The following is a 12,510-nucleotide window of genomic DNA, read 5'->3' as shown; positions in this document are numbered from 1 at the left end:
GAGTGGAGTGGAGTGGATTGTGGTTCCGAATTACAACATTTCGACTTACAACGCAATTTTCAGGAACCAATTGTGTCGTAAGTCCGAAGACTGCCTGAATCTAGTTCTTTTTTGAACCATGTTATAGTCTTGGCCTTCACAACATCTTCTGGCAAAGAGTTCCACAGGTGGACTGTGCGTTGTGTGAAAACATTACCAGGTACTTCCTTTTGTTTGTTTTAAACCTGCTGCCTATTAATTTCATTTGGTGACCCCGAGTTCTTGTGTTATGACGAGGAGTAAATAACATTTCCTTATTATGCATCCGAAGAAGTGGGCTGTAGTTCACGAAAGCTTATGCTCTAATAAATTTGTTAGTCTCTAAGGTGCCACAAGTACTCCTGTTCTTATTTCCTTATTTACTTTCTCTACACCAGTCATGATTTTATAGACCTCTATCATATCCCCCTTAGCCGTCTCTTTTCCAAGCTGAAAAGTCCCAGTCTTATTAATCTCGCTTCATATGGAAGCCATTCCATATCCCTAATCATTTTTGTTGCCCTTTTCTGAACATTTTCCAATTCCAATATATCTTTTTTGAGGTGGGGTGACCACATCTGCACGCAGTATTCAAGATGTGGGCGTACCATGGATTTATCTAGAGGCAATATGATCTTTTGTCTTATTATCTATCCCTTTCTTAATGATTCCCAACATTCTGTTTGCTTTTTTGACTGCCGCTGCACATTGAGTGGATGTTTTCAGAGAACTATCCACAATGATTCCAAGATCTCTTTCTTGAGTAGTAACAGCTAATTTAGACCCCATCATTGTATATCTATAGTTGGGATTATACATAACCAATGTGCATTACTTTGCATTTATCAACACTGAACTGAATTCAAAGGACTCATAGCAAGCACAAATTCTGTCTTTAAATGAAGGTGGCTGGAGAGTGGAGGAGACAAGGATGGGGACACACTTACAATCTACCCGTGCACTGTGAATGGCTTATTTCTTTAACAGGATATCTCTTGCATCATTCTAGGTGGGTTAACAGGAGTGTTGTATGTAAGACGTTGGTGGTAATTGTCCTGCTCTACTCAGCACTGATGAGGCCTCTGCTGGAGTACTGTGCCCAATGCGAGGTGCCACATTTGAGGGAAGATGTGAACAGACTGGAGAGAGGCCAGAGGAGAGCAACAAAAATGATCCAAGGTTTAGAAAACCTGAACTATGAGGAAAGTTTAAAAGACGGGGCATGTTTAGTGTGGAGACGAGCAGACCAAGAGGGGACTTGATAACAGTCTTCAGATGTGTGAGAGGCTGTTCTAAAAAGAACAGGGATCACACGTTCTCTATGTCCACTGAAGAGAGGATCAGAAGCAATGGGTTTAATGTGCAGCAAGGGAGATGTAGGTTAGACATTAGGAAGAACTTTCTAACTCTCAGGGGAGTTGAGCTCTGGAAAGGCTCCCCAGGGAGGTTGTGGAATCCCCGTCGCTGGAGGCTTTTAAGAACAGGGTGAACAGGGATGGTCTAGGTTTTCTTGGTCCTCCCGCAGCACAGGGGACCAGATTTGATGACCTTACTTTTCTATGATACAGTGTTGTTGAAACCATGTTGGTCTCGGGATATTAGACAAGGTGGGGGAGGTCATATCTTTTATTGGACCAACTTCTGTTGGGGAGAGAGGCAAAGTTTTGTACCTCACCCACCTTGTCTTGCTTGCTTCAAATGTGACCACTAGGGGGTGCAGAAGCTCAGTCAATTGGGCAACCACACGAAGTAGGATCCTCGGCCAGCCTGCCAGGTTTTTTTAAAATAAACTTTGTGTCTTAGTCTAAACCTTTTACTTAATGGATCAGAGATTCCAAAAACTCTCTGCAGAAGTCAGGAATCCTGAGTGATTGTAGGCGCACGGGATGCCAGCAGCAAGGTTACGACATGGCTTTAGTAGGGAAAGTAACAAAAACTTTCCTCATGGATTGTATTTTCTAAATGGACAACCAACCTAATTCTCAATCAGAGAGGGACAATCCCCTCTCATTGATATATTTTGCTTTCCACAACCAAATCTCTGTCCAACTTCTCATGAGTGATGTACCTGAGTATTCAGATTCTAATATCTAAACTGTATTGTTAAATCTATTCACCTAAATGTGGGTTATTGCGGATTATGTACTCTATGTATCATATGACTTTTAAAAACGAACTTTGTATTTGTGGATAATCTAAGCACTATGCCCAGATGTACAGACACTCTGTTCCCAACCTATGTATTATATAACTTTTTTAACATTAGATTTAATAAAAATTTTAAATTTGCTTCCACTCGTATCTCCCATGACTAGGGTGACCAGATGTCCCGATTTTATAGGGACAGTCACGATTTTTGGGTTTTTTTCTTATATAGGCTCCTATTGCCCCCCCCCCCCCCCCCCCCCCGGCGGCCCTCTGTCCTGATTTTTCACACTTGCTGTCTGGTCACCCTACTCATGACAGAGGAACAGAAATTGCTTGTTAGCTTAATTCGGTAGCAATAAAAACCCTCCCGCCGGTTAAGGCTGTCCTCATTGGCCGTTGTAGAGAGGGGGTGGCTGTGGGCCACACTGAAGACCTCACACTCTGGGTAGCCTTGTTCTGCAGCATTAGGATGGTGAAGGTCTTTCCAGATTACACCTAGAATGGATTCTAGTCTAAGGTTACCGAGGCTAGGGATGTGACTGTTTTATGAAGGGGCCCCCTCGTCTGAGGTCATAGCTGAAGTCATCTGAAAAGCCCTGGCTGTCCACGGCCCCAGCTGTAGCCCTTTAACTAGATCCCAGCATGTGTTACCCTTTTCACTCCTGAGGGCCCAATCCTGCTGCCACTGAAATCACTGAGTGTTTTTCCATTGCCTCCAAGGAGGCCAGGGTCAGTTTTGTTCAGCAACAGCGGCGTGTATCTTTCCCGCACTCCGCCCTGCTGTCTCTGTGTGACTCAGCTTGGAAAGGAAGTTAACAAGCATCTTCCCGAGTGGCTCGACCAATCCCTGCTTGCTGACACACGCTAGCAGAGAGCGGAAGAGCTCTGTGAACACGTCCCAGGGAACGGAGTTAGCCGCTTGACATTTGTGCTGCCTTATGAACAGGTTCCCTCTAGACCATCACTGGGTGGCCAAAGAAGAAGGCTGTTTGTCAGGACACCTGGGTTCTCTTTTTAGGCTTGATGCTAACCCGCTGCACAGCCTTGGGCAAGCTGCATCGCCTCTCCGTGCCTCGGTTTCTCCATCTGTAAACTGGGGTAATCACCATCGCAATCCTCCTCACCAAGGCATGAGACTTATCTAATATTTCTCAAGGGCTTCAAGCTCTTCTGACAGAAAGCACTGCTGAATATCAGCGTCATCATCAGACCGTGCATTTCGTCTAACTCCTCTGCCATCAAACGTTGGCCGATGGGAAAAAGCAGTAGACCAGCTCTGTTTACGGCACTGCTCAGCGTTAAGTGTAGGGAACAAGAACTCTAAGGGCCCAATCCCTCAAAAGGGTATTCAGGTGCCGAACTCCTAAATACTTTTGAGGAGTTGGACCAAAGTCCCACACACCGTGGGCAGTTCATAGTGTTGGACACTTGTGAGACAAGATAGGCGGGACCAGCCTCCGGTTCAGGAACTCCCATGGGGCCTCCTCTCCTCTAGTACAAAACCTGGCACTCTGGAGGAACTAGGAAGGAAGGAAAACAACATGGATCTCCTCAGCCAACCCACTGACATCGGCTTTGCCAGCCAAGGCAGTTTACTCACAGTAACAGTTTTGGCATCCATCTCCGTGAATATAAACTCCCCGCCTTCAAAATCCGTGTTCATGTACAGCAGGGCGCTGGGGGAAGAACGACAAGACCCCGGTGAGGTTGGCTGGCCGCCCCGGGCGGGAGGGGAGGGGCTCACAGTGGACATTAACAAACACAGGATTTGCCTGTGGGCCAGTGGGAAGAAGAATGCTCACCACTCTCCCAGGCCCCACTCCGCCTGCCAGGGAAAGGCTCCCACTGACGTCAATGGGACGTGGCTGGGCCCACAGGATTTCAGGGGTTCGAGTCCCGCCTGTCCTGTGGGTGCTAGCAGGGGTAGGTATGTGGGGGATGGAGATGGGGTGGGGGTGGGTAATCTCCCCTCTGGGTTGTATCTAAGCCCAGCAGGGACGCACCTCCGTCCTTCCTGGCATGGATGTGCTGACCATCTCCCCAGACTGGCCAGCCTTGCGAGGTGGGTGAAACAGCCTAGAATACCATGGGGCTGCCGCAGCCAACCGCTGCCTGGACCTTGGCCCCAATTCCTCCTAAAACCACGACCGTACCATGGATCCGGAGCCTGCCTCCTCAGCCCATCGCTGGCTGGGATCTACCTGCTCTAGGGCGGCCGACCTTTACCAGGCATCGGCGCCAAAGTGGGCTCTCGTGGTCACGCCCCACCGACCTGGTGCCCAGCGAGGAACATGCCCGCTCTGTTTCCCCTGGCCTGGCACCTGCATCTGGCACACGGCCTCTCAGCCCCGCGTTCCTACCTGTAATCCCGGAAGGTGTAGGCCGGGGGCTCCTTCCAGCACTCGCTGGCCTCGGGATCCAGCAGGCAGTTGTCGGCATGGATGGGATGGCTCAGGTCGTTCCTTTTCTCCTGCTGGCCTAGGCAGTACCATGCGGGGGGAGAGGAAGAGGTGAGATGAGTGGGACAGGGTCTCCGAGCTCAGCTCCCCACAGTGGCCTTTGCACTTGGGAGGGGTCTCGCTGCCAGCAAAAATGCAAAGACCGCGGGCGAAGAGGGGGACTACGGGGAGCCCAGAGACGAAGAACTGACATCTGCCTTGCGCCCACCGCAGCAAGGCGGGAAACACCGTGGGTCAGATGGAACAGACATGCCAATCTGGGGTGACTGAGAGCAAGCAGGGGGCACTGAGACAGAGAGGGGAAGGAGGAGAGGCAGACGAGAGATGAAGAACGAAAGAACGAACAAACTCATGACCCCTGCAGGTGGCTTCCTCCAGGGAGGACGTGGGCGAGGCATCTCTGAGGCAGGAGACAGTACAAACAGTGCCGTTCCCTCCCTCCGGACTGTTTCGTTAGCACTGAGCCGCCAGGCCGGCCCCTGCCCCCCTTACCCGGCAGGGCGGTGCGGCACACCATGTGCGTGTAGGAGAAGTAGAGGGTGGAGTTCAGCCGGAAGTAGGACTCCACAATCCTGCGGGCCTTCTCGCTGACGTCGTAGAACAGGCGGGCACTCTTGAGCGGGACGCGCCCCTCGTAGCCGAACTGCAGGGCAAGCACATACCAGAGTGAGCACCGGTTGCCCAGAGGGGGGCAGAGCACCCCCCGAGCCCCGGAGAGAGGGGCAAATCGCACCTTGAGAGCTTTGAGGACGGTGGCCCCTTCAAACTTCTCGTTGGGGGTGTGGGGTGAGCTTTTCCCACGATAGCCATCTCCAGCCAGCATGATCCCCTGGAAGAAAAGACATGAGCAGAGGTCAGAGGGCAGGGACATTGGTTATCCTGAGCAGAAACCCCCAAATCCGGTTTATCCTGCTCTGCCCCCCCAAAATATCTAACCCTCACCAATAAGAAATACTGACGGAATTAGGTGAGTTCCCTTCTGCTTTGGTCACCGTCAATGGCTAAGGGCCGATTGCAACACCGTTACTGGTTGAGATGACAATTGAGCCGCCATGGCTCTGTGACAACCCAGAGAGATTCAGGAGTGCAAGGCTGTGTTTTTAGCTCAGCTACAACTTTGCTTTCGGGCAAGCCGCTCCACCACGGTGCCTCAGTTTCCCCCGCTCTAAAATGGGGATAATGATCCTTATCTCCTCTGCAAAGTCCTTGGAGATCTCTGGGTTGAAAGCACTATGTACAAGCTGGGTAGTATTGTTCGAGAACACAGCTCAAATTTTGCTAAAGAAGCAAAATGGAAAATTATCCTCGCCACTCATGAACTTTCCTTAAATGTCATCCAGTTTTTTTAAAATGAAAATATCTGCTGTGGGATTCCAGGCTCCCCACCTAAGTCTTGTTGAACTCAAAGCTTACGGCCCTGTGTGCAGAGAGAAACCGGGAGAAAATGATAGAGAGCTAGCGAAAATGGCCCGCTGCTATCACTGTCCCCTCTGAGTGAAATGCAAAAAGTAAACAAACGGCACCCCTCGGGGAAACACGAATGAGATGATTCAACTCACTTCAGGGGCTACCTGGAACCCAGGCAAAGGGATTATTTGGGGTGGGCTATTCCCTAACCGGGTCTTCTTATGTAACTGGCAAACACAGTGGGCCAGATCCCGAGCTGGTGTCTATCAGCGCTGCAGCATGGGCCGGCAGTGGGGCTGGAGAGGACTGCAGACGGCCCTTTGATATGCTCCCCTAGTGCATGGATCACACCGTTTTGCTGCAGAAGCCAACCTCTGACCCTGGATACACCCACGCAACTCCCAGAGACCTCGTTAGCGGTTACGTGCGTGTGGGAGGCTGGAATTGGAGACACGTTCTTCGTGTTTGCTGGGGGCCTTGTGCAGTTAGGCAAAACCAGACAATTACACCCTCTGCACATGACTCCCCCGGCCCAGACCCTCTGCCCACGTGGCTCCTCTGCAACCAGCAAGCCCCCCGTCCCTGCCCTTCCACCCAGCAGCCCCCCTCCCCGGCATCTCAGATGCTCACATTGGCCACTCTGCGCAGCTCCTGGCACTCCTCCTCCGAGATGACGTTATCCAGTAGCACTCGCTGCGTGCCGTTCAGCTGCTGGGAGTTATAGATGAACTGCACGTCGCTGTAGAGCAGAGACCCGCCTAACAGAAAGACAGATACAAAACAACCCTGAACACGACACCTCTTCACTGGCTTGTCAGTCACACGGAGGCACCAGGCCAGCTGAGATCACCCTTGTGGCGTTCCAGAGGCCTGGCTTCACAGCCGTGTAACAGAGAGCAGGATCTGGCCTGGGGTCAATAACAAAGACACAGAGGTGAAATCCACTCACTGCGAGAGTGCCAGAGATTCCCACTTTCTCATCAGGCTCTTTGGCAACGCACGGGCCAGACTCTAAAACGCTGCACAGAGACGCAGCGGGGCCCCGGACACCAGCGAACTGGCTTTTTTGCAGAGCAACCGATAGACCCAATTCCTATTTTAAGTCGACCCTAAATTTCCACTGCATTCGTTCTGTACGAGCCTTTTTGTATTTGGCTCGAGGCACCAGCCCCTGGAATCGTCGTCAGCATTTTTTCGGTCTTCTTTTACCTCTGTGGCTGCTGGGAGCGAGCTGCATTACTCCTGCCTAATGCTGCTGACAGGAGCTTTCATTGAGGGCCAATCTGCGGTCATGGAGCGGATCTGCCCCCCACCCCACCCCACCCCACGCAGGGCTCCTGGGAGACCAGGAAGCTGTGGAAGTGGCAGTTCTGTGCCGCTGGGGACCACTCCATTGTGCTGCTCCCAGTAGCCTCCCCCCTCCAGTTTGCTGAACCCTTCTCTTGTCTCTCGTTTTCTACGTTCTAAGCTCCTTGGCGCAGGGACGGTCTCACGATGCGTGCGGAGCAGCTCGCACGAAAGGGCCTGGCTTCCCAAACGGGGCCTCCAGGGGCTAGCTCATCACAAATCATTCCTAGTCCTAAGGCCCCATTACTGGAGGGGTCATTCCTAAAGGCCCTGGGAAGGACTGCTGCCATCACAGGCAGCTCGAACACCAATGTTCTGCCCCCTCCTCGTAGGCCTACAGCAGCCGATTCGGCCTGGCCGCCCTTCCATCACGCCAGAGAGGCGGCCGGGCCAAATTGCAGTGAGCAGCATTGCAACCTGGCCCGCAGGGTCACAAGGCCGCTCAAATTGTCCTGACAGAGGAGCCAGATCTGCTGCCTAGTTTATCTATTGCTAGAAGAGCCCCTGGCTAGATTCGCTCTATGAAGGCAGGCCTGCACCTCCCTCTCCCATCATGCTCTGGGGCAGACCCCATTTTCCGGGCCTGCAAGCTCATAGGGGCACCAAAGTTATTTCAGGCCAGCCAAACTTCATCCCGGTGTCCTGGCGCGGCAGCCGTCCAAGATGCGGTATGCTTTGGCTACAGGAAAGCTGTCAAACACCAGCTGAAGAGACATCGCTTGTTTTGCTGGGCATGGGGACAGACACAGTGGTTTCCTGTGGTATTCCCTGGAGATTCCAGCCAAGACCCCTTTTTTGAGGAAGGATTTTACATAATCAATTCATATCTGTTCACAATGGGTAATATCTTGGGTTGGTTTTGAGGTCCTCTTGAAATCTACCAGGCAATGTATTGTCCCGATAGCATGGAGATAATGCCGTCTTCACTTGGCACAAGTCTGCCTTGGGCCAGCATTCCATACTGCAGATTGGGGTCAGGACAGGTTTTTTTGTCCTGGGTTTGTACAGCGCCTAGCTCCTAGGAGCTAGGGTATTACACATAAATACGAGGCATTTGGTGAATCGGACACGTACCTTGCAGGGAGTGGGGAAGTGATTAGCTATTTGGCTCACACGCTCGCTCTCCTGCGCACGGACACGGGATGAGGCCGCCCTCATCCAAACAGAAAAACAAGACAATGAAAACAAAGTCTGTGTGTTTCGAAAACTAAATCCTTAACCAGATGTTTCTCTGGGGGTGGGGGTGGGGGGGTGAAATGTTTCGGCGCCACGGGAAACAGAACTGCTGTTGGAAAGCTTCAATGAAAAGCAGCACTTCTCTCGAAATGTGGCACGATGGAGCATTTCTATTAAATCCTCCTTTCTTTGTCAACTGCAGCACATTGCTGGTTTGGAAGGGCCCCAGGCCAACGGAGGAGACACGATAGTGAGTCGAGATCCCATCGCTCGCTGAGGAATGATCTGCAAAGAAGATTTAGGTTTCTTGGACAGGGAGCATCCCTCACAGTCCGTTCTGTCGCTTGATGATAATATTTATTATAAACACGCACGTATCAGAAAGCGAGTCCTGGATCCAAACCTCACACACTCGGGGCACTAGCCGATTGGGCTCTGAACTTCCTGGATCAGGTTAGTCTCTTATACATACACAATACATTGGGCACCTCTAAGGAAGTTTTTGTTCCTGCTTCCTTCTGGATTTGCTTTCAGTAGCTCCCCATTGCTGGCAGAAGATCAACTTCAATAACCAGGATGGAGTTGTTAAAAAGTGAACCACAAATATCCAGCAAGCTGACATGGACGTGCTGCACGCCCCCGCCAGGGAAAGGAGGGTGACTGCTACGTCGCAAACATGAAACTTCATTTTCCTTCTGTTTGTAGGTGTTGATCTACCTGGCACCTGCGCTGTGCCGGGTCTCAGCATGCACGGTGCTGGTGAGCTCTCCCGTGCAAACGGGGAAGTGCTAGGGCGTTGCTCACGGCTAGACTGTCTTTACAAAACGGAAGGATTTGCCCTGGCCTTGCACTGTTCACGTGGAGGTCTCCAAACACTTTACAGACATCCACCGAGCCTCTCACTGGGAAGCAGCAGCATCTCTACTTAGAGGATGGGCAAACGCAGGCCCAAAGGGGTTAACTGGCCCCATGCAGCTGTGAATGGAACCCAGGAGTTCTGACTTGCAGTCCTCTGAATGTAACCAGGACCAGCAGACACAGTGCTGAAAGCGATCTGTCCTTGTCATCCTCATCTCATCTAACTCCGGGCATCCCAGTGGTTATGAGATTTCCCAGACAGGCCCATGTAAGCCACCAAACAGCTGACCGAGGGCTCAATTCTGTTTGCTTCACCCAAGCGAACAATCCAGTGGAAGCTAACAGGACTCCTTCTGGGAGTAAAGCGAACAAGATCTGGGGCCAGATCCACTGACCACAAATCAGCGGGGAGTCAGACCAACGGTCCCAAGCAGTGAAAAGATCAAGGGATTAGGAACAGAGCCTATTACTAATCCCCACCCTACGCCATTCAGGAATGGAGCTCTAATGGTTGTCCCTTTGGGAGGCTTTTCATTTTTGGCGATATTTTTGTAATTCCAGCCATCCGCTGGGGAAAGCCACGAATGACGCCAACTGTATGTTACGGTTACAACAGATCATTTGCAGCCAAAAATAAAAAAGACGCCGTATTCGTTCTGACAGCTCACATGTGCTGCGAGATTCATTCTGAATCAATCCTCTGGCCAGCTTTGTGCACAAACGGGGGCGGCCAACCCAAAGGAGTTTGGCATCAGAGTTTGCAGGCCAAACCCAAGTACTCAAATCCTGAGGAGACACCAAAACCTTCTGAGGATCAGCTGTTTGGAGAACCAGCAGCTCCATTCCTGCAAAGCCCAGCAGCTCTAGCCCTGTGGAGCCCCTACGCTTTGCAGCAATGCAGCTCCACGTCATGTTCAGGACTGGAGAAACCCTGCACACACCCCACAGGCAATGAAACCAGCAGCTTCTGGAATAATGCTAACGCTGGGAGTTCGGCTAACTTCGGCAATCCTCATCCCTTCCCTGCTCTGCTTCGTGCCCTCTCCAGGCTCAGAGGACACAACCAATCTTTGGTTAAACCTGAATTTGAGTGAATCAAGGTTTGCCTGTAACTTCAAAGCCAGGTGAACCCTTAGCTCAAAACAAATGTGGTCTTTGCATCCCGAGTGCCTGTTCCATGTGGCCAGGGCTGACGCGAGGATGGCAGGAGGTGGCTTGGTGTGCGGAGAAGCTGAAACTGCCGTCCCTTTCCTCCAGGTGCTCTGGGAGCCCATCCTCAAGCGCAGTATTTTCTGGAGAGGCTCGTGATGCGCTGGCTGGCTTTGGCGTCCGCCAGGGCGGACCCTGCAACATTGGGATGTTTATCCTGGCAGAGAGGAGCCCAGTGTGGGTCGAGATCAAAGAACAAAAAAGCCTGAAGGAACAGAAGGCCTTGCAAATGTGTTTTGGTTCCTTACAGCCGGTTTGCACTGAGCTGACCCAGCCAACTTGCAGCAGCCGCCTTGGGAGCTGTAGTGCGAACACTGCATCCTTGTATCACACCTTCGGTATGTACTTGGATCCTCCAGCTTTCCGGGCCTGTGGTTACAACTGCAGCGGGATCAAGGGGAAACCTAACATCACACACACACATAGTGACGGTGCTAATGATTTGTTTGGCCTCCAGTGCGTCCCGAGACTTTATATGCTCATGAAAAGAGGGGCTCCGATATCTAAGGCAGTACGTGCGTCAACACAAGCTGGAATGGAACAGGGCAACAAGATCACTGGCATTTTCTTGGGCTAAATCTAGACACCCAGGGGGGCAAATTCTGATCTAAATGACACACGTGGGAATCTGCAGCAAGTCCACTGAGCTCAATGAAATGATGCCTATGCAAAGCCAGGATAGGAAAGAATCAGGTCCCAAATGTGGCCTGGACAGAGTCTGTCACAAAAGGTTTTATGGGCAAATCTCTGAAAGGAATGAAAAATAAAACCCATTTTTCAGAGAGTGATTTTTCAGATTTTTTACAAACAAAAAACAATCCTTTTTCCTTATGCCCCCTTTTTCTTCTCCTCTTTTTTCACTGGAAACAGGGAAAATAAAAAGGAAATTAAAAGGTGGGGGGAGACAGAAACTGAAAGTTTTTTAGTTTTGGTGTGTGGTTTTTTTTACTGAAAACTTGGAGAATTTCAGCTGAAGTGAAAATTTCCCACAAAAAATTAAAGAAAGAAAAAACAAACCCCCGGAGGGACATGCAGCGTGGTCCAAGACTGCGGGGCCACTCAACTCAGGAGGGAGTGTTTGTTGCTGCTGAGAGTTGTGCCTTGATATTAAAGATGACGGTGGCCGTGATGTGCTTCGTTGCACGCAAACTGGGCACAGCCGCTGATGATCTGAACAAGTAGCTGATGTGGCCCTGGCAAGTGCAAATGTTAGTTTCCCCCAGTGTTGGTCACACCGTGTTATTCATGCTCTGCATCGTTTTTGACTGCCGCTGCTGACCATGATTTCCAAAGGGAGCAATGGTCAGGATTACCCAGGAAGCATTGCAAGATCTGGTTACAGTGACAGCCACAGGGCAGAACCCTCCCTTCCCCCATCCAAAGAGCAGAGCAAAGGTCCTCATATTTGACGTGATTTTTCTCTCCCGCCCAAGCAAGGTGGAGCCGGCTCAGCCGTGGAGACAGGAGATCTGCTATGGCTGGCTTGCTGTCAGGCTGCCTTGTAGCGAAGGAATGGCTTTGGAGTTTGGCAAGAGCTTGCCTGATTTCAAAATCATCCTAGGGAAAAGCTCAACTGTTAGTATTATAGTTGGTGGCTATTCTCTCTGGCTGGGAAACAATTACTGAACCAGCTGAAAACTGGCAGAAAAATGTGCCTACCAGGCGTTAGAAGGAAATAACTTGAACCAAGCCAAGCTATGAAATTGCGAGCAAGGAGAACAAGTCAGCAGTGCTTACTGGAGTCGGAGGCTAGGCCTAGGACTACTAGCAATGGGGTGGGGGCTAGGAATTCCCCAAAAGTCTAACGCTTCACCGTCACTCAATGTGCGACTTTGGGCGACAGGGAAATACTCCCCTCCCGGGGTATAGTGTGAGGATTAATGGCCGG

The 12,510-nt window shown here is 51.0% G+C and overlaps 1 protein-coding gene across 3 annotated transcripts in view; it reads right to left on the bottom strand.

Moving 5' to 3' along the window:
- Positions 1-12,510, bottom strand: part of P3H2 (prolyl 3-hydroxylase 2) — a 107,972-nt gene that overhangs the window by 4,733 nt on the left and 90,729 nt on the right. For all 3 annotated transcript variants that reach the window (XM_065557503.1, XM_065557506.1, XM_065557504.1), the window contains exons 9-13: positions 6,663-6,790; positions 5,359-5,454; positions 5,118-5,268; positions 4,527-4,644; positions 3,767-3,842 (exon numbers count right to left, since the gene is read on the bottom strand). In XM_065557503.1, the coding sequence (XP_065413575.1) occupies positions 3,767-3,842; positions 4,527-4,644; positions 5,118-5,268; positions 5,359-5,454; positions 6,663-6,790 (569 nt within the window). The remainder of the gene's footprint in view (positions 1-3,766; positions 3,843-4,526; positions 4,645-5,117; positions 5,269-5,358; positions 5,455-6,662; positions 6,791-12,510) is intronic.

The sequence above is a fragment of the Chrysemys picta genome, chromosome 9 (genome assembly GCF_011386835.1).
Source record: "Chrysemys picta bellii isolate R12L10 chromosome 9, ASM1138683v2, whole genome shotgun sequence".
In the NCBI taxonomy this organism is placed as follows: Eukaryota; Metazoa; Chordata; order Testudines; family Emydidae; genus Chrysemys; species Chrysemys picta.
The sequence above is the reverse complement of the archived record's forward strand: the minus strand, read 5'-3'. Positions and strand labels throughout refer to the sequence as shown.